This window comes from Trachypithecus francoisi, unplaced genomic scaffold (assembly GCF_009764315.1).
Source record: "Trachypithecus francoisi isolate TF-2019V2 unplaced genomic scaffold, Tfra_2.0 Contig01579, whole genome shotgun sequence".
NCBI lineage: Eukaryota > Metazoa > Chordata > Mammalia > Primates > Cercopithecidae > Trachypithecus > Trachypithecus francoisi.
In genome coordinates this window covers 20410944-20436362 of record NW_022681442.1, presented here as the reverse complement: position 1 = coordinate 20436362, position 25419 = coordinate 20410944, and the positions used below count along the sequence as shown (strand labels likewise).

At 33.6% G+C, this 25419-nt stretch overlaps 1 protein-coding gene across 4 annotated transcripts in view; it reads left to right on the top strand.

Annotated features, from left to right (window-relative positions):
- Positions 1–20009, top strand: part of SHOC2 (SHOC2 leucine rich repeat scaffold protein) — a 104546-nt gene extending 84537 nt beyond the window's left edge. For 2 of the 4 annotated variants that reach the window (XR_004430566.1, XR_004430567.1), the window contains 7 exons: positions 1781–1903; positions 3800–3937; positions 4267–4384; positions 6210–6395; positions 11801–11961; positions 14476–14588; positions 19696–20009. Coding sequence is in view for 2 of the 4 variants with exons in the window: in XM_033183005.1 (XP_033038896.1) it covers positions 1781–1903; positions 3800–3937; positions 4267–4384; positions 6210–6395; positions 11801–11880 (645 nt within the window). In the remaining 2 variants the exon portion in view is untranslated. Of the gene's footprint in view, positions 1–1780; positions 1904–3799; positions 3938–4266; positions 4385–6209; positions 8275–11800; positions 13240–14475; positions 14589–19695 lie in introns of those variants that run through there. The other 2 variants (XM_033183005.1, XM_033183018.1) reach the window with 2 other exon arrangements.
- Positions 20010–25419: the final 5410 nt, after the last annotated feature.

The window sequence follows — 25419 nt, the reverse complement described above, 5'->3', positions numbered from 1 at the left end:
CATTAAAAATGATATTTTGGTCTAAAAGAACACTACATACTAGTTGAAATATTCTCATTTTATCAAGTGGAAGAAAGTTAAAGCATGTAAAAAATCTTTTCCCACCGAGAGCTTTTGAAAGCTGTTTTTAATATGCTTAATTATATATTAAAGATCATTATATTTATACATATAGCTGGTTTTTGCTAAAATGTTAGAGATCAGAATTATTTATGGGTGAACGTTAGTTTCCTTTTGCTTACAGTGATCAAGTTTCACCTTTGTAATGCAATTTATTGCAAAAGGAGAAAACAAATAGAAAATTACTAAGTTCAGTGATTTAATTTGTACTGGACAAACTTTAGGCCCAAAGAAGATAACTGAATTGACCACATAGCTAATAGTATTCTTCCTGTCATGATGAACCGTTTGAACATAGTTGTGGTTCTTTAAACTATAATCTTAAATGTACAATTTTAAAATTTCATCCACACTTGCTCATAAATATGGTATGTATCTTTTATGATGATTTTTTGGAAGTATATAATAAGTAAACTAATGGAAATTCAAGATACTCTTACAGTTTTAACAATTGTAAAATTTCTTGTTAATCAGTCTGGTTATATGAGATTTAGCAGTGGTAATGGTGTTGATTCTGAATATTCATTTTGTAGTAATAGGCTTAAAACACAGAGGTTCAGATGTTCATTAGTTTATGCATTTGCATGTAAGTACCAGTAGTAAATTTTTAAAAATGAAAATACCTTATAAATCATACTATAAGTGTCAGTAGTTTAGGCATACATAGGCAATAAGCTTAAATATTAAATAGATAGCAAGTTTAAATATTACAATAAAAGAAAAAGTTGGTTTTCAAAAGAATGTTTGCTACTTGGGATTTCTTTTATGGGTCATTTTGTGTGAAATGAGACAATCCATGTGCAATGCAGCTAATTTTAAAGATACAGATTGACATAAAGGATATAAAATCATACTGCCACTGAGGTAGCATCACTGTTAACATACTGGCATATATCGTTGGTATTGAGCTGGTTGGGGTGTTGATTATCCTCTCCCAATACCAGTACCCCAACACATAACAATGTGGTACAAGTCGTTATTGATGAAAGTGTACTTTATAAATGAATAAAAGTAGCATACTTTTTTTCTGTGAACAGCCGTGTCTAATTTTTAAACCAAGTTAAGATCATATTTACTGTTTCCTCTGTTTCAGCGATGAATATATTTTACCATTTTTTTCTTATGGATTTTTAAAGTGAAATGGTAAATACCTGATTCGTGTTTTAATGATTTAATTTGTTGTCTTTTTAAGACTATTTTTCCTCCCCTACTTTACTGCTTAGCACCTCAAGAATTCCTGAGTTCATTCTGGTTTCCTCATGAGATGTGATTAGATGTGTCTTATTCTATTGTTTTCATATCTTTATTTGAGCATTTATATTTTATTCAGTGATTTCTACATATTGTGAAATGGTAAAAACATATTTATAGGATCTTTGAAATCTCCAGTGTTTCTCTGTATAGTGTATTTTTCTATTTCCATTACAATCACATAAGGAACAAACTTCCAGTTTAACTCCCAAATAAAAGCCTCATTACTGTATAAAAAACTTTGGAGGCTTAGAGTTTTCTGTTGCTGACTTTTTTTCTTTCTATATTTAAATATCAAAAAGGAGAGTAAGATTTTGTTTAATTAAGAATTCTCTTTCTGAAGCAACAGGTGTATATGGAACTTTGTTTTTGTGGTTCTACCTTGGATGCTTCTTTTTGTCTTTGCCAGGACAATCAATTAACATCACTTCCCTTGGATTTTGGAACTTGGACCAGTATGGTAGAATTGAATTTAGCCACTAATCAGCTCACAAAGATCCCTGAGGATGTGTCTGGTCTTGTTTCTCTTGAGGTTAGTATAAATGAGCAATTAGAGCACCTCAGAACCTTCCATACTTATCTCATTTAAAAATTTCAAATTGAAATAAACAATTTCTGTTTGGGTGAAGATTATAATTAGAAATGTTAGTAACTCACTTAAACATACAACTCTAATAGGATAATGAAGTGTTGACTTAAGTAGTCTAGATTCAGTCCTTTTGAATTTCTCTTGCCTACTAAAAGTTGGTATGTTTGAGTGCCATAAAATATTAATATCTCTAAAAGAAAAGTTCTGTAAAAGCATCTTTTAGAACAATTTTTTTCTTTAGTCTATTTAAAAACTACACCATTGTCTACCAAAATAATTATCGATTCTCAGACTGTCATTTAGAATGCTTTATCATACTTTTTCATCCTAATTACCCACCTGCTATTTTATTTACTCATTGATTATTGTCTTTGTTGTAAATCTGGTATGCCTATTTCTAGCCCTCTAAGCTTAGTCCTATTGTTTTCTGTATCTAGAATGCCCTCTTGTCATCCCCTTTTTTCTTTTAGTATGTTTTTCCATAACTAAAGATCCATCTGGCCGGGCGCAGTGGCTCAAGCCTGTAATCCCAGCACTTTGGGAGGCCGAGACGGGCGGATCACGAGGTCAGGAGATCGAGACCATCCTGGCTAACACGGTGAAACCCCGTCTCTACTAAAAAATACAAAAAACTAGCCGGGCGAGGTGGCGGGCGCCTGTAGTCCCAGCTACTCGGGAGGCTGAGGCAGGAGAATGGCGTAAACCCGGGAGGCGGAGCCTGCAGTGAGCTGAGATCCGGTCACTGCACTCCAGCCCAGGCGACAGAGCAAGACTCTGTCTCAAAAAAAAAAAAAAAAGATCCATTTTATTTTCACCTCTTCATTTAAGGATGATTTCTCCTGCTTCTGAGTTCCTAGAGTTTTCATCTCTTGGTGAAAACGCTTACTAATAGTAAATATATTGTTTTTTAAAATTTCCTTCATATCCATGTTTTTTAAAGATCTAATTTTTAAATTATCTAATACGGTGAAATAGTGTGGTTTAATGGCTAAAAACATGGGCTTTGAAGTCAAAGCTGAGTGTAATTTTCTTTGTATATTTATGTACTTAACTTACCTAAGCTTCAGTTTCTTAAGCTGTGAAATGGCGATAATAAGAAGAGTATTTATCTTGTAGAGTTGTAATTAGGATTAATGCAATAATGCACATAATACATTTAGTGCAGTGCCTTGCAAATAGTGAAGTCACATGGTGACTGCTGTTATTATTTTCTCGGACTTATTGTATGTATTTATTATGGGTGGTATAACATTAGGGAAAATAAATGAACATAAAAACTTACCCAGAACCTTACATATCTGTTTTACCTGTTGCTCTTTCTCCCAACCCAGTATTGTCTCCTTCCTTTCTGCTAGTTTGTAACTTTATCGGAACAAAGGCTATCTTCCTCTGCCATTTTTCGCCTCTTCAGTATCTTCTAGGATGCTTTCAATGTAATAAGTACACGACAGATAATAAATACAGTGGATTGATATAGCAAGTTTAGAAGTTAGTTTTTACCTTCCTTTAGTAATGGTTTGTAAGGGTTTTGAATAAATAGTTTCCTATTAGATAAACATTTGTTTAACTATTCAGTAATTTTTTTGAAATGTAGTTAAAATTAAATTGCTTCTTTTGTTTTCATTAGTTTTGATATAATCAAGTAAAATCTCTTTTCTAATAACTATGGTGATTTTTTAGAAAAGTAAGTTAAATATTTTATATGTTATATAATTGAACATTACCCTTAATATTCACTGTTTGGAAAATAAGCATTGCTTAATAGATTTTAAGCCACACAATGATAGCATGTAATTTCATTTCATGATTTGCTAAAAATTATCAATAATTTCTCATTAGGTTCTTATCTTATCAAACAATCTTCTAAAGAAGCTTCCCCATGGTCTTGGAAACCTTAGGAAGTTAAGAGAGTTAGATCTGGAAGAGAACAAATTGGAATCCTTGCCAAATGAAATTGCATATCTTAAGGATTTACAGGTAAACATTATCCTGGTGGTTTTGTAGTTATATAAAGTTTTTGGAATCCATTCTAAATTGCACATTTTTCTTAAGATTTTGATGTAATTCTTGGATCAGATAGACTTTCCTATTCTAGTATTAGGGCTGAGTTTTATGTTCATATAACCTGGCTTCGTTTTCCTAACAAATGATATTTTGTGAAAGAAAAATATGTAACGTAAGTGATTCTCATTCTATCCAATCTAGTTTCCCTGTTTATTTATTTTATTGTTTAGACATATTATTTTAATTTACATTAAATGTAGGAAATATATTTGTAACTGTCTTTTATTTTGTTAATCTTTCAGAAATTAGTCTTGACAAACAACCAGTTGACCACTCTTCCCAGAGGCATTGGTCACCTTACTAATCTCACACATCTGGGTCTTGGAGAGAACCTGCTTACTCACCTTCCTGAAGAAATTGGTATGAACCCTATGAATGCTTGACTCTGTACTAATAAGTTGCTCTTGTGCATTCAAGCAGTATATCAGATAAATATGACAAATCTATTGTTTTTTAAACTGAGGTTATATCAGGCTTAAGATTTTTTTTTTTTAATAGAGCACTGATGGTTGATTGTTGATTGGTTTTGCTTAGGATTCCTAAAGGCTGTTAGGATTGGTTTTAAGATTAATGCTGTATTTGAGAATGTTTTGGAATACTTACATTTCCGATAGGTTTTATGTATAACCTCAATTTAGAAGTTATTTTATATTCCTTCTAAATTTAAAAATTACACAAGGTTGAATTAAATTAGTAATGTTTTATGCCAAAAGAACATTTCTTTATGGGATTTTAGAATTGATACTAATATTTAACCAATATTAACATTTGGGAATACTTAACATTTTCCAAGTGTTTTCATTTCCATTATTTTATGTAATATACATGACCACCTGGAATTTTAGACAGTGCAAGTTGTAATCTTGCTTTATAAAGAGAATTACTTGATTAAGGTCACATGGTAATTAAATGTTAGCTTTTAAATTAGTAATTCTGTGCATTATGTTCTTCCATCTGTAGTGCAGCGTCCCACAGGAGCTATAGGTTAGTAAACACCACATGTTCTCATTCATAGGTGGGAATTGAACAATGAGAACACTTGGAAACAGGGTGGGGAGCATCACACACCGAGGCCTGTCGTGAAGTTGGGAGAGGGGAGAGAGATAGCATTAGGAGATATACCTAATGTAAATGATGAGTTAATGGGTGCAGCACACCAACATGGCACATGTATACATATGTAACAAACCTGCATGTTGTGTACATGTACCCCAGAACTTAAAGTATAATTAAAAAAAAAAAAAGGTTTTGGAGATGGTTGACCATTCAAAATCTAGCCCTGCTGCTTATTGGCTTTGTGACTTTAGATAAGGTATGTAAACTCCCTAAGCCTCAAGTTTCTTACCTGTAAAATAATGATGATAATAGTAATTTCTCATAGGGTTGTTCTGAAGCTTAAATATCTTACATGTAAACACATTGATTACATACTAGTTATTATTTCTGTTAGTTTTCTAATAAATACCACTGTCAAATATTCTGAATTTTGAAATTTAAAAATTGGAAACACACGAGGCAAATTTACACATATATTTCTAGTATATATATTCACCTGATCTCATTTAATTGCTTGAGACATTTTCCTAGAGAATACAAGTATCCTAAGATAGTCTAAGAAAAAAATTTTAAAGGTCTACATAAATTGAGTTTTGGCTTACTCCCATACATGTGATAACTCTCAGTGAAAGGTTCATATTAAGTAATAAAACTTTTGCACATAAGAAATGTATTAATTTGAGAAAATGTTACATCTACAACAGAAAAGTGGTTATAGACATTAAATATATAATAAGCTCACCTTTGGAGTTTAAAATATATATATAAGTAAGTATTATATATGTGCCAAACTATCCCAAACAGAATCTCTGGAGATGGGGCATATGTACTTTCAAAATACAAAGCTCTCCAAGCTTGAAGACCTACCATAAAGGAAGGGGTTCTAATTTATTTAGTTTGTATGGAGTGTGAGCTGGACATCAGGAGTTTAAAAAGTCTTCCAAGTTGATTTGAATATGCAGCAAAATTTGAGATCCATGGTTGTAAAGTTTTAAAGTTAAGAAAGGAGAATTAAAGGAAATGTGTGCTCAGTATATGTAATGACCAGAATAGCATCATGCCCTGTTGAACTTTTAAAATAGCAACTAATTTTTTAAAAAATAATTGATTTGATTTTTTTTTTTAACAGGTACACTGGAGAACCTAGAAGAACTGTATTTGAATGACAACCCCAACCTGCATAGCCTTCCCTTTGAGCTGGCACTCTGCAGCAAGCTTTCAATCATGAGTATTGAGAACTGTCCACTCAGTCACCTTCCACCTCAGATTGTTGCTGGGGGGCCTTCTTTCATCATTCAGTTCTTAAAGATGCAGGGTCCGTATCGTGCCATGGTCTGATACAAATCTGCTGGTCCCACACACTGTTCAAAAATAGACTGCCATTAATGTTTCTTATCTATATCTGTATCTATTTATGTAGATATTGGTATATGGCAGATTTATAAAAATTGCATTATGTGTTTATGCTAATAGAGGAATCATAGCCATTTAGAATTTTTTTTAAATTCTGTACAAAAGGCTTATATAAGTTTTCTTTGCTGAATATGATGGATGTTTTTCTGTTGTGTATTCTGATATGCCAGTTTGCTTAAAACATTTGCCAACAAATTATGAAGTTATTAAATTTAAGGGACAGAGGTAGTATAGTTAGATATACTTTCTCTTAGGAAAAATAATGGGCAAACAATTTTGTTGCAACTTTTCATATATATTTTCCCCTTACCAATTGTTGTATCTTTATAGTATTGTAGGCCCTGAAAGTAGAATTTTTCTTTAACTTATTTTGAGATTTGAGATTTAAATTTTATGTATTGTTTACAGTCAGAGTAAATCACTGGATTTTTGTTTGTTTGTTTTGATTTGCTCTGTTTTATTCAGTCAAATCTAGAGTTTGAATCCTCTGCTAAAGAATTTGCATCAGCTGGTTTAAATAGTGAAAGGTATTTGCTTATTAAAAAAAAAAACCAAAAACTGGCAAAGTGAAAAGTTACAGTTGAAAATCTAGAATTTCTTTAATTGTGCTTCTCTGATGAGTTGTGAAGCGAAATACCTGAAGTGAATCTTTGGGGTAGGAGAAGGGTATTGAGACCTTTTCTAGTATGAATATTTTTTAAGTTTGGGGGAAGAGAAACTTGTAGTGAAAAGGAGTTTTTTTCATTCCTGAAAGTTGCAGATCCACAGAAACTAACAGGATAATTTGGCAAATAAATTACATATAAACACACACAATCTATATATGTATATACAATGCTATATAGATATGTATTTATTATATCATAAACTACAGTAGGTAACTTTAAGGATTTCTTCCTATCCTTGTACAATGACATGAATGTCTTTCTTTGAAAACTGCAATATATGTATGTTTCAAGGTTATTTAACAGTGTACTATGGTTTTATATCTTGACTTGCCTTGTACATCTTTCAATTCTGGAATATCTGTGTCTAAGCACAATATCTTCACACTGTGCTGTATTGCTGCTGAACTAAATGCACTTTTCCCCACATGTGGGGCACTGGCTTCAAACAATTCAGTTCAGTATCATTACTTTTAATCTCATCTTTCCTTTCTTGGTATTTGTTAATACAGTTAGGGAAAAGAGGCACATTGCATAGAAGCCATTGGGGAGTTCAGTGGAAGTTCTGTAAGATGTGCATGTACTATTTGATATATTTTCTTTTGCTTCACTGCTTTTAATACTTAGCAGTATTGTTGGTCTAAGTCAATTTGATTATTGAGGAGTCTCAGAGCAAGTTGCGTTCTGGATGTCATCCTAAAAAACACTTCATATATAATTAATAACTATTTTGTATAATTACATATTGCTGCTTGTGTTTTTTTTTTCCATTTAGTTGGGCGTTGTGTTTTACACAAAACCATTTTTGAATTAAGGCTGTGATATTAAGATAGAAATTTGGATTGTTGTTCTGCTTTTCCTGGCACTCAAATTCATGACTAGGTTTGAGATCAAACCTATGTTTGTAATTAGAGATTTTATAAGGATCAACTAAGAAATGGAAGGCTGGTGAAGATATAAAACCCTAGAATGCTTAAATGTGCTGTAAAACTATTGTAGATGTCACTGGATTTTACCAAGTAATATCCTTTCTTCTTTTTTTCCCCCCCATCTACTGTGGCTTTTCAGTTAAAATTTTGTTTATAAAAGGAATTTGTTTATTACAGCTCTACCTAGAGCTTGTGTGTATGTGTGGTTTTTTAAATTCCGTATCCAGATATGTTTATGTATTAAGATGATGGAACTTGAACTTTAAAGGTAGTAACTAAATGTCTTTTCTTAAAAAAAAAAAAGGTTATTATTTCTTAAAATGAAAATAGAGTTTTAAAAGCATTTTTGTTCCACCTTTATTTATGTTAATCTGTAACAGAAATGTAAAATGATCGGTCTTACATGTAGAAGTCATGCTATGTGTAAGCAATATAATGACAAATTATAAAAAATTTTGAAGAAGTATGAAACATATATCCTCTGTAGTCTGTCACCTTGTAAGGGCCCACAAATTTCATTATTTCTACCAAGAAACTAAAATGAACTCTGATTAAGATATCCCTGTGAAATCAAGATATTTAATATTTAAATAGTTTGAATATAATAAGGGATATTGTCGAAGAGTACATCTGAGCTAATACTTTTTCCTGAAACTGCAATGGGACTAATTGGCATGTCCAAAAATTTTCCTTTTTTTAAAGAAATTACATTTAGTCTCTCCATGAGACTCAGCAAATAAGAATGTTCAAGGATGTTACATTATAAAAACATTGCTCTAAACTTTGCTTTTTGTTAATATGTAGCAGAAAAATGGCAATGGTAATGTCAGCCTGTCCTTTTGTGAGAGTTTAATACTTTCTAAATCCCACATGATTATTTTATACAGAAAGGAGGAGGTGCTAAATAATTTATGAACTTGATAGATATAAATGAAAACAGTAGATGATACAGGAAGGAAAAATACACTTAAAACATTTATTTTTACTTAAAATGTAGGTATTGCGATGGGAATGATCTCTAAAAAATGTAATGCAAATTTCTAATTTATCTGTGCAGCTTGAATCATTTAAAATAGGTAACTTATTATACATTAAAATTTGTCTAGGTTTTCTGTAAATTTTTGTTAAAACCTTTTGCTTTTCATCTGTTATTTCCTTTTTTTTTTTTTGAAACAGAGTCTCGCTCTGTCAGCCAGGCTGGAGTGCAGTGGCGTGATCTCGGCTCACTGCAACCTCCGCCTCCCAGGTTCAAGCGATTCTCCTGCGTCGGCCTCCCGAGTAGCTAGGACTACAGGCGCCTGCCACCATGGTCGGCTAATTTTTCGTATTTTTAGTAGAGATGAGGTTTTACCGTGTTAGCCAGGATGGTCTCGATCTGCTGACCTCGTGATCCACCCGCCTCGGCCTCTCAAACTGCGGGGATTACAGGCGTGAACCACCACACCCAGCCTCATCTGTTATTTCTAAGCCATGTGCATTGAATCCAAATTTCACCTTGCAGAATTTATAATTGTTTATTAATAAGAATGTATAGTAACTAAGTATATAAAAGTAGACACTTCTGAAATGAAAAGGGGGCACTACCGATAGTTATATAGGGACAACAGCGCAACAGTGGTCTCAGGAAATCAGAATATATGATCACTCTTGCATGATTAAAATTAGATGAAAGCAGATAGCATAATTCAAAATAAACTGGAGAAGTATACATTCCTGAAATCTATAAACTTGAACTAAAATGAATTATTTGTGAGGAAAGAGGTCTCCTTCTGCCTTGATCAGAAGATAAGATAGTGTATCAAATGTCTTAGCTAAAACTTTTCTCTTGCTTTATTCTTTTGAGTAGTTTAGTCTTGAGGAGTCATTGGGAAACGCATGGCAAATCTTTAGTTGATTATGTAATCTTGGAGAATTTGAATGTGCAAGAGTTGTGACATTGACTTGGTATCTAAGGGAGTATCTTGAATATTGTTATATTAGGAAAATATGAGAATGTTTTATAAAATAGTTATCAGTACTTTGTTATTGAATAGAATGCCTTTCTGAGAAAAATTTCTGGGTTTATTTTTTCACTTTAAAAAAGGACTTTAAAAATAAGGGATTTTTTAAATTTTAAAAAACTGGAGTTGGTTCTCATTACCCTTAAAAAATACTTACTTTTGTATACACTTGTTAAATATCCCACTGACATACTATAAGTTCTTTATGTAAACGGTTTTGAATTTAAATACCTGTCTGTGATCAAGACTTTATCTGGATAGTAGTTTATAGTATTTCAGACTGGAAATGTTTCCAAGTTGTTAGGAGGAGTAGCTTCTACTGTTGAGAGTAGTTGGGGCAGGGCATGCAGTATACAGCTTTTGCAGTTTGTGCAGTATACAGCAGCATACCATACTGGGGGTGACGTTTATTCACGTCATAGATTTGTATATTATCACAGTTTTTTTTAGCAGGTGTTGGTAAAGTTTCTTGTTCTAACAAAATCAGTATATTATGTCACATTTCTGACTTAAGAACCTTAAGGAAGGAGCCTTTTTTTGTTTGTTTCTTGCATAATGGCACAAGTTTGGCTAGAGGGGAGATTCTGTCTTTGTGCAAATTGTTAGAGTTCCATCCTAGGAATCCTAATAATAATGTAATAATATTTAAATGGCATTAGAAGCATTTTATATATTATAGGTACTCCAAAAAATCATCTTACTTGGAAAATCTAATGAGAGTTTTTGGGTGCTTTATCAGTGACCATCATCATTTAGATGTTCTGTGTTATCTAATTTGCTTTTTATAATTACTGATATTGTTTCTTTTTTTTTTTTTTTTGAGACAGAATCTCGCTCTGTTGCCCAGGCTGGAGTGCAGTGGCGCAGTCTTGGCTCACTGCAAGCTCCACGTCCCGGGGTCACACCATTTTCCTGCCTCAGTCTCCCGAGCAGCTGGGACTACAGGTGCCTGCCACCACGCCTGACTAATTTTTTTGCATTTTTAATAGAGATGGGGTTTCACCGTGTTAGCCAGGATGGTCTCAATCTCCTGACCTTGTGATCTGCCTGCCTCGGCCTCCCAAAGTGCTGGGATTACAGGCGTGAGCCACTGCGCCCGGCCTGTGTTGTTTCTTAAAATGAAAATAGATAAAGTTTTTAAAGCATTATGGAGAATTTAACCTTCCACTGGTCTGATTAAACAGTATATAAGTAGCATCTGCATCAGCCATCTATGCCATTTTCTTTTTATGATTTCAAAGAAATTATTTAAGAAATCTGCCAATTTAGCTAGTACGTAAAACCTGATGTCCACTACTAAAAATGTTTTATGGGTGGATCAAATAATTTAATACTAGTCTTGAATAGAAAAATATACTAATATACGCTTTTTTCACATTTGCTGTTTGTCTCTTCTTCCACCTCAAAACTCATTTTTAACATAGTTCAGAAAGTTACCAATAAGAATATGATGATATATTTAACAGTTTGGATTTTTCTCCAGGTAAAGATCAGCTTTCCACTGATGTTTAACAGGGCTTGTACTGTGCTTAGAATACTTAGCTATTGTGAATTATGATTCAAGGCTAAAAGGTATAAACAGCCTTCACATAATGTACTTTGAACCTGAATTATATTGTTGATTATTTTGACTTTATAAAAATTGCCATTTTAGTAAGTCATTCTGTATTGTTATTCAATGGAAATAATGTATTTGTAAACCTTCTGCCATAGAGTCTTTGAAAAGATTTCCAATGCTGTGTGTAACTGAAGCTGGACCTGAAATCAGTCTTTGCAGTGTCATGAAACCATAAAAATGTGGAACTGAGAGAAATGACTTTTTACTACTATGAAATTCTTCTGGAAAACTTGAAACAGCAAATGGCATGCAGAAGGTATACAGAAATAAGTGCACAAAAACATGCAGCATAGTATTTGATATGGTCAGTGGTGTCCTTCAATATAGTTGTTTATGTTGTTTATATATTATTATTTTGAAAACCTTAAATTTCGGATTTTGTTGTTGTTGTTATATCCTATAATGAAGACTATGCTCTATAATGGAGAAATGAATTCTTAGAAGTAATTCTCCCATGCTCTGAGCCTTCTAGTCCTAATAGTATTTTTATCATGATCTCCATGTTATGTAAAGAAAATGTTTTTGTGTTCTTTTGTAAACTTTCATAAGAAAGTTTGCTCTGACTCAGCTGTTTAGGATGTCATGGTAACTAAAGGTGGAAATTGAGTGCAGGTTTCTTAGGAAAAAAAGGTGTAATATTGGCTAATAAAGAAAACTATGTAAGTTTGTGTTTTAAAATGTTTCAAAAGAACAAAAGCTATGAGGATGAAAGAGATAATACCCAATGATAACTACTATTAATTGACTGAAGAAAACTTAAGGAAAACAACAAATTTTAGTCCTTTACACAATGTGATTAAATGTCATCTTTCCTGGTGTCATTCTTTAATATGTATTTTTAAAAACCACTGTGGCTACCTTGAGAAGAATAGATTGAAGGATGTCACAACTAGAGACCAAGAGGCCAGATGAGAGACTGTTAGAGTCATCCAGATGATGGATGACAGTGGCTTTGATTGGAATTTTAGTAATGGGGTGGAAAGAATGACCCTTAAGGGAGCCTTAGCAAGACATATTAGTACGAAGTAATGATTGATTGGGTAAAATGAGTAAGGATCAAAGAATACTCCCAGGTTTGTGGCTTAAGCATCTGAGTGTTTTTACTAAACTAAGGAACCTTGGCAGAGGACCAGATTCTTTTGGTTTGTTTAGAGGTAGGAAGAGAATGTGTTTTAGAGCCTGTGGAACATGAAGTGGAGATACCAGGTAAGCAATTGGATACATACATGTTGTTAGGAAGTTAGGCCTGGAAACAGATGATCCAACATATAGATGGTAATTGAAACAAGGATTCCCTAGGGAGATTGTTTAGGATGGGAAAAAGACGGAATCCCTGATGAACTCCAAAAATCAAGAAGTAGCTGTAGTAGAGGTGAGAAATTTTATTTCCTTAAAGAATTGGGGTGGAGAATGTTAAGGGCAGTATAGGACTGCTTATACTCTTTATTTAGATTTAATTCCCTTAAATCTTCTCTTTAGAAATAACGTAAAGATTGAGCTTATTTTTCTGCATTAAAAAAAATTTTTATCGCTCTTTTCCAGACTTTTAATTGTTTAATTAACCTGTTTATGCTGGTTTTTCCCTCTTCATTTTGCTCTTTAACTCTTCCTTTACTTTGTGGTTAACCTTGTGGAATAGATTAGGTTTGAGATAACTACTAGGTCTAGTTTTTAACTCATCTGTGATCCAGAGTGGCTTACCTGATCCAGTTAAAGAATTAGATTTTTTTTCATAGTCTTAGCTTTGTTAGCAAAATTTAGGCCTAGGAAGAGAATGCCTGTATTTTGGAAGGGTCCAGTTCTAAAATAGACAGACAAAATATTCTGACTTGAAAAGAATACTGTTATAAAATATAAAAATAAATTACATTTAAATGATTGGATTATTGGCTCTGTAATGCTTTAGTAGTGATTAGACTGTTAAACTTTTTTTAACTGGAATTTCTTAAAGACTGGGTAATCATTTATTCAAATTACAAGTGCATATATCTGAGAATATATATACAGCCAGATGCTCTACCCCTGAGTTATACCCCCTGAGAACATATATTATAAATATTATCTTCCAAATCAGGCATTGTAAATGTCCAGATCTTTTTAAAAAATATTTTATTTGATTGAAAATTTCCTTGTTGAGATTAGAGATAAGAATCTAAACGTTTGGATTTTTTTAGTTTAGATTGTATCACTAACTTTGAAAATTAGTTGGAAACTCCAGTTTTAATGAAATTTATTTTCTAGAGCAAGAAGGTAGTGGATTTTAATGCTCAGTGTTTTAGACTCTAAATGGCCGTATTTCTTATGGCAGAAGTGCACACAGTGTTTGGGATTCATTTTTCAGTTTCTGAAATGTAAAGATGTACCATGTGTATACACGTGTGTACATACATACGAATATATGAAAGAGGAGAAAAGGGATAAAATCACCAAGGTGAAAATACAAACAAAAGTGAACTTTATGTGTCTCAACTCAGGCAGGTGACCAATTTGTCAAGAAGTTCTTCTCTGGTTTTCCCTGATTTGGGATCATTATATTTTGCTGAATTTTATTTATTATATATTCAATGTCTTTTAACTAGCACTGTTCAGTAGTGCAAAATTAAATGTTTATCCTATATCTTCTGTTGTCAAACACACACAATGGACAGATAGAAAATTTTTGCCCTTAGATCACGAACTAATAGAATTCACACCTATTTTGAGTAATCTACTTTTTTAAAAGTAAGAATATCTGATTTAACTCAGAATTCGATTTTTCTAACCTCCAAAGCACCTCCCGTGACTGTGGAATAAAGTCCATCTTGGGGCAAGTGAGAACATTGATTGCCTTTATAGAGACTAAAATGTTAACAGTGAAGATTCATGGATGAACCTAGATTTGAGGTAATCACTGTTTTCTAATAAAATGTTTGGAGATGACTTTTCTTTTTTCTTTCTGTGATCATCAACTTAGAGGCAAGTCATAAATTTACAGATTTTGGCCTTTGATGTGCACTTCAAAAGAATACTGTACATCCAATAATTCTGGGTAACCCTTAATTTATTTGGATTGCAGGTGAGAACCGTAAAAGCAAAATTTTTCAAATTTTATGTTTTTGTACAATAATCTATCCAGTTAATTTTCTCAGGGCATGATGATCGTTACCATATTCATTAGGTGTTAGCATAGATGATATATCTAAGAATTAAGCATTACTGTTCTTCAGTTTATATGTGTATACCCATACATATGTATATTTGTTTCATTTACCACTCTTCATGGAAATTACATTTGTAGGACATTTGAACATTATTTACTAAATACCTACTTAAAAAAAATACTGTACTGTAAACCGTTCTTCCAAGGGAAGTTTTAAAACAATTTGAATTCAACAAGAGTTTGCTTATGCCTGTGTACCTTGGCAGTTATTTTATAGCTTTTCTCTATTATATACTATTGTTTGTCCAAGTGCAAATTTTTAAAAACAGTTTGTATTACTAGCATTCCATTTGGGCCACAAGTTAAATTGAGTGTTGTTAAGGACCTAGGTTTCTTTTAAACCTTTAAAAACTTGTCATGACAATGTTGGTAATCATTTTTTACACTTCTTTAGTTTTAGTTATGCTTAGTTTATTTAAGGATCAGTTGTGTATTATTTTAGACAAATAAGCTAATTTCATGTTTCCTTTCCTGATTCTTTGGTTTCTATGTAAATCTAACTTTATTTTCAGGGAATATCCAGGGAAAGTGAATGACTTATACATTGATGCACTGTCATATCAGCATTGAAATTACAACCATAGTCTTTCACTACTTAATCAGTATTCTTTCTACTCCACTGTATTGCCTCACCATCTAAACCATGACATCTGCACTGGCCTGATTGAAATAGACTAGCCAGGTGAAAGCTGATAAAGTGGGGCCTTGACTAAAATAGGCTAACCAGGTGAAAGCCATATCAGGCACAACTTTTCTCCCATTAATATTCCAACTTGAAAAAGCATATATTGTAATAGCCATAAATTTGATTAGTTTCACATTTCTTTCCTCCTCATCCTTTTAAACCAAATGCAAGATTAAAGCCACAAACAAAGTGCAAGACTTAAGTGTATAATCTATATAATTTGCATACGTAATTGCTGTTATTTTTGTTTGGGATCTTTCATGTTGTTTATAGGGAGAATATCAAATACAATTTTTGTCTTGGACAGTGACTTTACAGTTGTAGGTTCAAAAAAATCACATAGACTGCCCCCTTTCTCTCAGAAAGATAAGACATTATCCCATTTTAAAGTAACCAAATCAAAAGGTTTTTAAGCCAACTGTCTGATAAATAGTATAAGGATACTGGGGACCACCTGTCCTAGTATAGTATTCTTTTGGTTCTATCACATTGACTGTGATTTTGTGAATTGGTAATGATGCTTTAGCCACGATCACATTCTCTTTTCTAAAAATTCAGCTTTGGGAGAGATTGGAGCTGTGCCTGCAGCAGTAATTAAGAAAGAGTGCCTCTTGGCTAGCAATCTCATTGGCTTAGATGAATCCAGGGGGAAGAAAGGAATGACAGGTATTGCAGCCAGATTGCATTTCTTCCAAGACCAAGGAAGCCAGGTGTCCTGCAATATATAAATGCAAATTAAAGTTATCACAGTTGTCTTTTGTAGTATGGTTGATATATGACTCTACATTCAAGTTCATTTTTTTTCTATCTCATGACTTTCCTAGGAAAGTCTAAGATATATTTTTTCTTTATCTTTTTTTTTTTTTTTTAAAGGTGTCTTGCTCTGTGACCCAGGCTGGAGTGCAGTGGCATGATCATAGCTCACTGCAGCCTCCAACTCCTGGGCTCAAGTGATCCTCCCACCTCTGCCTCCTGAGTAACAGGGGGACTACAAGCACACACTACCACACCCAGCTAATTTTATTATTATTATTATTATTATTGTTATTATTTTGTTGAGTCAGGGTCTTGCTGTGTTGCTCAGGCTGGTCTCAAATTCCTGGGCTCAAGCGATCCTACCACCTCAGTCTTCCAAATTTCAGGCATGAGCCACAGTGCCCAACTGATATTTTTTATATCTCGTTTCTTAGGAAGAATCAGCGTGTATATCATTCAGCAAATATCTGAGCACTCACCAACATGCCGAGCACTGATTTAGGTGATATGTTAGCAAACAGACCATAGTTACATTCTAGTAAGGCAAGCAAAAGATAAATATACTAAGTAAATTTTATGATTTATTAAAGGTTGATAGATACTATTTATAAAAAAGCAATGGACTTCTGGTTTCTGATGTGACATGTAAGGAGCTTGGAAGTTGTCACTGTGTCCTAACAAATAGAAAGCTAAACAAACAAAATCAACAACTCTTCTTAGATCCATCAGAGAATGGAGGTCACAGAGCAAACTGAAGCCCCCCAAATTGGAGAAAGACACATTGATGCAGAGAATCACAACTTACTGGATCAAAAACCCACAAGCAGAAACCTTTGTGGGAACCAAGGGCAGAGTAGGAAAAAACCTAAGCTATAATTGACAAACTGCTGGAAGCTCAATGTGGACAAGTCTGAGAGTTAACTTGTGGGAGAAGGTGATGGATATGTTAATGTGATTGTAGTAATTATCCCACAATATATGTATATTAAATCATGTACACTTTGAATATATTAGGTCTTGACAAATACTTTTAAAAACAAAACCTTGGAGGGGTATCAAAAATGGATCTCCTCCCTTTTCTGAGTTTTACCTCTAGGAGCCCTACCCGGTTCTCATAGTGAAGATTGAGAAGAAAAAAACCAAAATCTCATGTTTCCAGCATGGGGAGAGAAAAAGGAACCATTTTGAAATACACCAGAGCATTCTGTATTTCTTAACAAAGCCTGGCCTCAAGAGAAATTATTTTATCAGAGCCTAACCTCCTGCCTACCCAATTCAGGGAAAGGGAAATACCCAACTTTAGTCACCTCTAGCTTTCCATGTGGGAGAAGGGAGATCTCCAATTCTATACTTCTTATCTGACTTAATTGGGAGTAGGGGAGGGGAAGCTAAGAGCATTTGTTTAGGTTACAGCACAGAAGCACAAGCTCACTAAAAGACTGAGACCTCATCCTAGGACTGTAGAATGCTTCCCCTCCCCACCTTTAGCACTACACCACTAAAGGCCTATTTACCTCAGTTCCTTTTAACCAGCACATTGTGGGTAGCTTTCAACAAAAAAATTGCAAGGCATACTAAAAAGATAAAAACACCATTTGAAGAGACAGCAACCATCAGAAGCAGACTCAGATATGGCAGATGCTGGAATTACCAGACCAGGAATTTTAAATAAGTAGGATTAATATGCTAAGGGCTGTAATGGAAAAAGTAGACAGCATGTAGGAATGGGTGGGTAATATAGCAGAGAAATTCTACAAAAGAATTACAAATGCTAAAAATAAAAAGCACTAACAATAAAGAATGATTGGCTAGTACACTGGACACAGCTGGGGAAGGAAGCTTGAAGATAATGTGTCAGTAGAAACTTCCCAAATAAAAAGCAAAGAGGAGAAAAAGCAAAACTAACTGGAACCAAATATCCAAAAACTGTGGGACAACTACAAAAGATGTAATACACATTTAACGTAAAGCCCAGAAAAATAAAGAGAAAGAAACAGAAGTACTTCAGGAGTAATGACTAAGAATTCACAAGATTAATGTCAACCTGCAAGGCTGTTTAAACAACAAACAGTTAATGTAATCCATCACCTTAACAGGCAAAGAAGAAAAATCATATCAATAGATGCAGAAAAAACATTTGACAAAATCTAGCACTCCTTCGTTACAACTCTCAGCAAACTAGGAACAGAGTAGAACTTACTCAACTTGATAAAGAACATCTACCTGAAACCTACAGCCAACATTATGTTTACTGGTAAAAAAATAAAATAAAATAAAAAATCTTGAAGCTTTCCCACGAAGACCAAGAACAAGGGAAGGATGTTCTCCCTCACAGTTTCTTTTCATTATCTTACTGGAAGTGATAGCTAATGCAACAAGATAAGGAAAGGAAGTGAGAGTCATACAGACTGGGAAGGAAGAAATAAAATCTATGTTTGCAGATGATATGATTGTCTATGGAAAACCCAAAGGAATTGACAAAAACAACTGATGATAGCAGGTGATTATAGCAAGGTTGCATAATACAAGGTTTATATACAAAAGCAAATTGCTTTCCCATACAGAGCAACGAATAATTGGAATTTGAAATTAAAAACATAATGCCATTTATATTAATACCTCTCTCCCAAAATGAAATACTTTGGTATCAATTAAACAAAATATAAAATACACATGAGGAAAAATACAGATCTCTAATGATAAGACTAAATGAAGAGAGAGTCCATGTTCATGAACTGGAAGACTTGATATTGTCAAGAAGCCTATTCTTCACAACTTGATTTATAAATTCAACATAACATAATCTCAATTAAAATCCCAGGAAGTTGTTTTGTGGATATTGACAAACTGATTCTGAAACCTATATGGAGAGGCAAAAGATTCAGAATAGCCAGTGAAATATTTAAAGAGAAGAAAGAGTCGAGAGGACTGACACCACCCAACTTCAAGACTTACTATAAAGCTATTGTAATTAATACTGTGATATTACAAATAGATCAGAGTAACACTAGAGAGTCCCCAAAAAGAGACCCACACACATATTGTCAACATTTTTGACAAGGAAGCAAAGGCAATTCAGTGGAGTAAGGATAGTTCTTTTCAACATAACAGTGCTGGAACAACTGGGCAACCATATGCAAATATAAGCAAATCTAGGCCTTAAACTTTTCACAGAAATTAACTCAAAATTGGCTATACTTAAATGTAACATGGAAAATTATAAAACTAGAAGGAAACCTAGGAGAAAGTCTAGATGCCTTTAGGTCTAGCAGTGACTTTTTAGATACAATACCAAACCCACAATTCATGAAAGACATCATTGGATTTTATTAAAACTTTTTGTTCTTCAGAAGACACTATCAAGAGAATAAGAACAACAGACTGGGAGGAAGTATTTGCTGAAGACATACCTGATAAAGGACTCACCCCAAATAGACAAAGCGCTCTTAAAACTCAGCATAAGAAATGGAACAACCCAATTAAAAACTGAGCAAAAGATCTAAACAGACACCTCACCAAGAAGATATACAGATGGTAAGTAAGCTCATGAAAAGATGGTCAGCATCATCTATCATTAGGGAATTGCACATTACAACAATGAGATATGACTGCACAACCATTCGAATAGCTAAAATCCAAAACACCAACAGCACCAATACTGGTGAGAATGTGGAATAACTGGAAATATCATTTATTTCCAGTGGAAATGCAAAAAGGTACTGTCACTTTGGAAGACAATTTGGCAATATCTTACAAAACAAAACATACTCTTGCCATATGATCATGCTTTTTAGTATTTACTCAAATATATTAAAACATCTGCTCAGAACCCTGCAATTAAATGCATACAGCAGCTTTACTCATAATTGGCTAACTTGCAGGCAATCAAGATGTCTTTCAGTAAGTGAATGGATAAACTGTGGTACATTCATACAATGGGATATTACTCTATTCTATAGGAGGAGGAGTGGCAAATACTGTAGGTATCACAACCAGACCCCTTGTATGCCTTTACCATTTTGATGCACTCTGACTGCCTCTCAGGGTCACATAGAGAGTCTGAGGTGTCTGGGAAATCCCTAAATAAAGAAGTTACCAAGCCATAAAAAGACATGGAGAGCTGAAATCCTTATTACTAAGTGAAGAAGCCAATCTGAAAGGACTTTATACTGTATGATTCTAACTAAATTATATTCTGGAAAAAGCATATGTTTAGTGACAATAAAAAGATTAGTGGTTGACAAGAGTTTGGAGGAAGGGAGGAACGAATATGTAGAGCACAGAGGATTTTTCGGGTGAAAGAACTCGGTATGATATTATGGGAGATACATGTCATTACACGTTTGGCAAAACCTGTAGAATGTACACCACCAAAAGTGAACACTATGTAAACTATGTTCTTTGGGTCTTGATATGTATCAGTCTTCAGCAACTGTAACAAATGTACCACACAGGACATTGGCTGGGAAGGCTGTGGGTGTGTATGGAATAGGTATATATGGGAGCTCTCTATATTGCTTAATTTTGCTCTGAATGTAAAATTGCTCTTAAAACTTGTATTTGAAAAAATATGATGTTGCTATTTCAGATAGGGTGGTATGGGTAAGTCTGGCTAAGAAAGTGCCATTTGAGTCTTATAAGAGATGAAGTTTAGCTATATCTGAGGGAAGGGCATTTTGGGTAAAACAGCTGATGTTTAAGGAAAAATGAGGCCTGTGTGACTGGAGTGAGGAAAAGCAAGTTGGTCAAGAGTAGATCATAAAGTCAGGGAGATGGGGAAGAGAAAAGCAGATCACGAGGCTTCGTGTGTCATGCTAAGGATTTTAGTTTTTATCCTGAATGAAGTGAATAAATGTAGCTCTGCCACTACTAGTTCTGTGACCTTAGGCAAGTTATTTTTACCTCTCTGCTCCAAATTTACTCATATCTAAAATGGGGATAATAAGAATACCTAACGATTAGTGTTAGTAATATGAGCATTAAAAGGAGTTATATATATATATATGGCTATTAGTATTTGCATCATTATTTTGAACAGGGGAATGACATTATTTGATTAGGTATTTAAAATGCTCCTGTTTGCTGTGTTGAACATATACAGAGGTAGTGATGAGGAGTAGAGGTTATTAGTGGCACAAGGGTGAAAGCAGGTAGACCACTTAGAAGGCAAGGTCAAGAATCAAACAATAGCTTGGATAAGAGTGATTGCAGTAGAAATGATGAGAAGTAGATTCTAGATATACCCTTAAATTCGTATTTTCTGAAAGATTGTATGGCAAGTGTGAGAAAAGGGGAGCGAAGGATGATTTTAAGGTTTTTAGCTTGAATTCCTAGAATTACAAGAATCCCACGAACTGTAAAAAAAGTAGTTGCACATATCTATGGGATGCATGCAGTTATATAAGGATACAGTGTGTAATGATCACATCTGGGCAGTTGAGGTAATGTCCATCACCTCAAACATTTATAGTTTCTTTGTGTTGGGAACATTCCAAATCTAGCTATTTTGAAATATACAATAAATTGTTAACTATGATTGCCCTATTGTGCTACCAAACACTGTATCTTATTTCTTCTATCTAACCATATTTTTGTACCTATTAACCAACCCCTCTTTAACCCCCACTCTCACTGCCCTACCAAGCCTCTGGTAACCACCATTCTACTCACTGCCTTCATGAGATCAATTTTTTTAGATGCCACTTATAAGTGAGAAGATATGTTTGTTTTTCGTGCCTGGCTTATTTCATAGTGTCCTCCAGTTCTATCCACGTTGCTTCAAATGACAGGATAACCTTCTGTTTTCATGGCTGAATAATACTTGGTTATGTATATATACCACATTTTCTTTATCCATTCATCAGTTGATGGACACTTAGGTTGATTCCGTATCTTGGCTATTGTGATTACTGCTATAATAAACATGGAAGTGTGGATATTTCTTTAATATACTGATTTCCTTTCTTTTGGATATGTACCTAGCAAAGAAATTATTGAACCATATAGTAGTTCACTGTTTAGTGTTTTGAGAAACCTCCATATTGTTTTCCATAGTGGCTCTACTAATTTACATTCCCACCAACAGTGTATGAGGATTCTTATTTCTCCACATCCTCGGCAGCATTTATTATTTTCTGTCTTTTTGATAATAGCTGTTTTAATTGTGGTGAAATGATATCTCATTGTGGTTTTGATTTTTATTTCTCTGGTGACTAGTGATGCTGAGCATTTTTTCATATATCTGTTGGCCATTTGTATGTCTTCTTTTGAGAAATGTCTATTAAGATCTTTTGCCCATTTTTAAATTGGAGTATTAGTATTTGCTATTGAGTTGAGTTCCTTATATATCCTGGTTATTAATACTTTGTTGGATTAATAGTTTGCAAATATTTTCTCTCATTCTTTAGGTTATCTCTTCACTTTGTTGATTGTTTCCATGGCTGTGCAGAAGCTTTTTAGCTTGAGGTAATCCCATTTGTCAGTTTTTGCTGTCGTTGCCTGTGCTTTTGAGGCCTTATGAAATCTTTGCCCAGATCAGTGGCCTGAAGTGTTTTCCCAGTGTTTTCTTCTAGTAGCTGCAGGTCATATATTTATGTCTTTAATCCATGTTGAGTTGATTTTTGTATACAGTGAGAGAGATGCCCATTTTCATTCTGCACATGGATATTGTTTTCCCATCATGATTTATTGAAGAGATTATCCTTTCCTCAATATATGTTGGTGCCTTTGTCAAAAATCAGTTGACTGTAAATGTATGGATTTATTTCTGAGTTCTCTATGCTGTTCCATTGGTCTGTGTTTCTTTTTATGCCACTACCATGCTGTTTTGGTACTATATTTTGAGGTCAGATATTGTGTCTCTAGGTTTGTCCTTTTTGCTCAGGGTTGCTTTGGCTATTCTGTTTGTTTTTTGTGATTCCATACAAATTTTAGGAATTTTTTCCTATTTCTGTGAAAAATGTCATTGGTATTTTAATAGTGATTGCATTGAATGTGTAGATCACTTTGAGTAGTATGGACATTTTAGCAATATTAATTCTTCCAAACAATGAACACAGAATGTATTTCCTTTTGGTATGTGTGTGTCCTTTTCAATTTCTTTCAGTAGTGTTTTATAGTTTTCATTGTAGAGATCTTTCATTTCTTTGGTTAAGTTTGTTTCTAGGTGTGGCTTTTTTATAATTATTAGAAATGGCATTGCTCTCTTGATTTCCTTTTCAGTTTGTTTGCTCTTGGCATATATAAATGCTACTGATTTTTTTTTTTCAAGTGCACGACTAACATCATAGCTCCTGATTTTTGTATGTTGATCCTGTATCTTGTAAGTACTAGTTTATCAGTTCTAGTAATGTTTTGGAAGAGTCTTTTTTTCTAAATGTAAGATCAAGTCATCTGCAAACACAGACAGTTTGACATCTTCCTTTCCAATTTGGATGCCTTTTATTTCAACAAACTTCCAGTAGGAATGGACTCTGGATGGGACTTCCAGTACTATGTTAAATAGAAGTGTTGAACATGGGCATCCTCGTTGTGTTCCAGATTTTAGAGGGAAGGTTTTCAATTTTTCACCATTCAATATGATGCTAGCTGTGGGTGTGTCGTATGTGGCCTTTATTATGTTCCTTCTATACCCAGTTTGTTGAGAGTTTTTACGATGAAGGGGATGTTGGGTTTTATCAAATGCCTTTCCAGCATCTATTGAAATGATCATTTTTTTTGTCCTTGTTTCTATTAATGTGATGTCACACTTATTGATTTGCATATGTTAAACCATCCTTTTATCCCTGAGATGAATTCCACTTGATCATCATGATCTCTTTTATGTGTTGTTAGATTCAATTTACTAGGTTTTTGTTGAGGATTTTTGCATTTATGTTCATCAGAGATATTGGCCTGTACTCTTTTTTTAAAAATTATTATTGTATGATTTTGGTATCAGGGTAATGCTAGCTTTGTAGAATGAGTTTGTGAAGTATTCCCTCCTCAGTTTTTGGAAACACTTTGAGGAGAATTAGTTCTTTTAATATTTGTTAGAATTCAGCATGAAGTCATTGGGTCCTGGGGGTTTTTCTTTGATGTTAGACTTTATTACTTCTTTTTTCTTGTTATTGATCTGTTCAGGTTTTCTATTTCTCATATTGCAATCCTAGTAGATTGTATGTGTTTAGAACTTTATTCACTTATTCTAGGTTTTCAAATTTATTGGCCTACATTGCTCTCATAATAGTCCCTAACAATTCTTTGAATTTCTGTGGTATCATTGTGATGTCTCCTATTTTGTCTCTAACTTTATTTATTTATTTATTTATTTATTTATTCTTAGGTAGTGTAGCTAAAGATTTGCTTATATTGTCTTTTCAAAAAACCAACTTTTTGTTTTGTTGGTATTTGTATATTTGTAGCCTCAATTTTATTCTGCCCTCATCTTTATTTTTTCCTTCTTTTAATCTTGAGTTTGGCTGGTTCTTGCTTTTCTAATTTTTTAAGGTGAATCACTAGTTTGTTTATTTGACATCTTGCTACTTTTTGGTGTTATTGCTAGAAACTTCGCTCATAGTACTACTTTTGCTAGGTCCTGTAAATTTTGGTACGTTGTGTTTTCATTTGTCTCAATACATTTTAAAATTTCCTTCTTTGTTTTTTCATTGACCCATTGGTCATTCAGGAGCATGTTTAACATATGTATTTGTTTGGTTTCCATAGTTCCTCTTGTTATTGATTTCTAGTTTTATTCCATTGTGGTCAGAAAAGATACCTGATGTAATTCTGATTTTATTAAATTTGTTAAAGACTTATTTTGTGAACTAACGTATGTCCTATCCTAGAGAATGTTCCATGTGCTGATGAGAAGAATGTGTATTTTGCAGTAGTTGGATGAAATGTTCTGTAAATATCAGGTCTGTTTGGTCTAGAGATGAATTTTGATATGTTTTTGTTGATTTTCTGTCTGAATGATCCATCCATTGCTGAAACTGGGATGTGGAAATCTATTAATATTATTTTATTTCAGTCTCTCTCTTTGGATTTATTATATTTGCTTTATATATTTGGGTGCTCTGATGTTGGTTGCATAC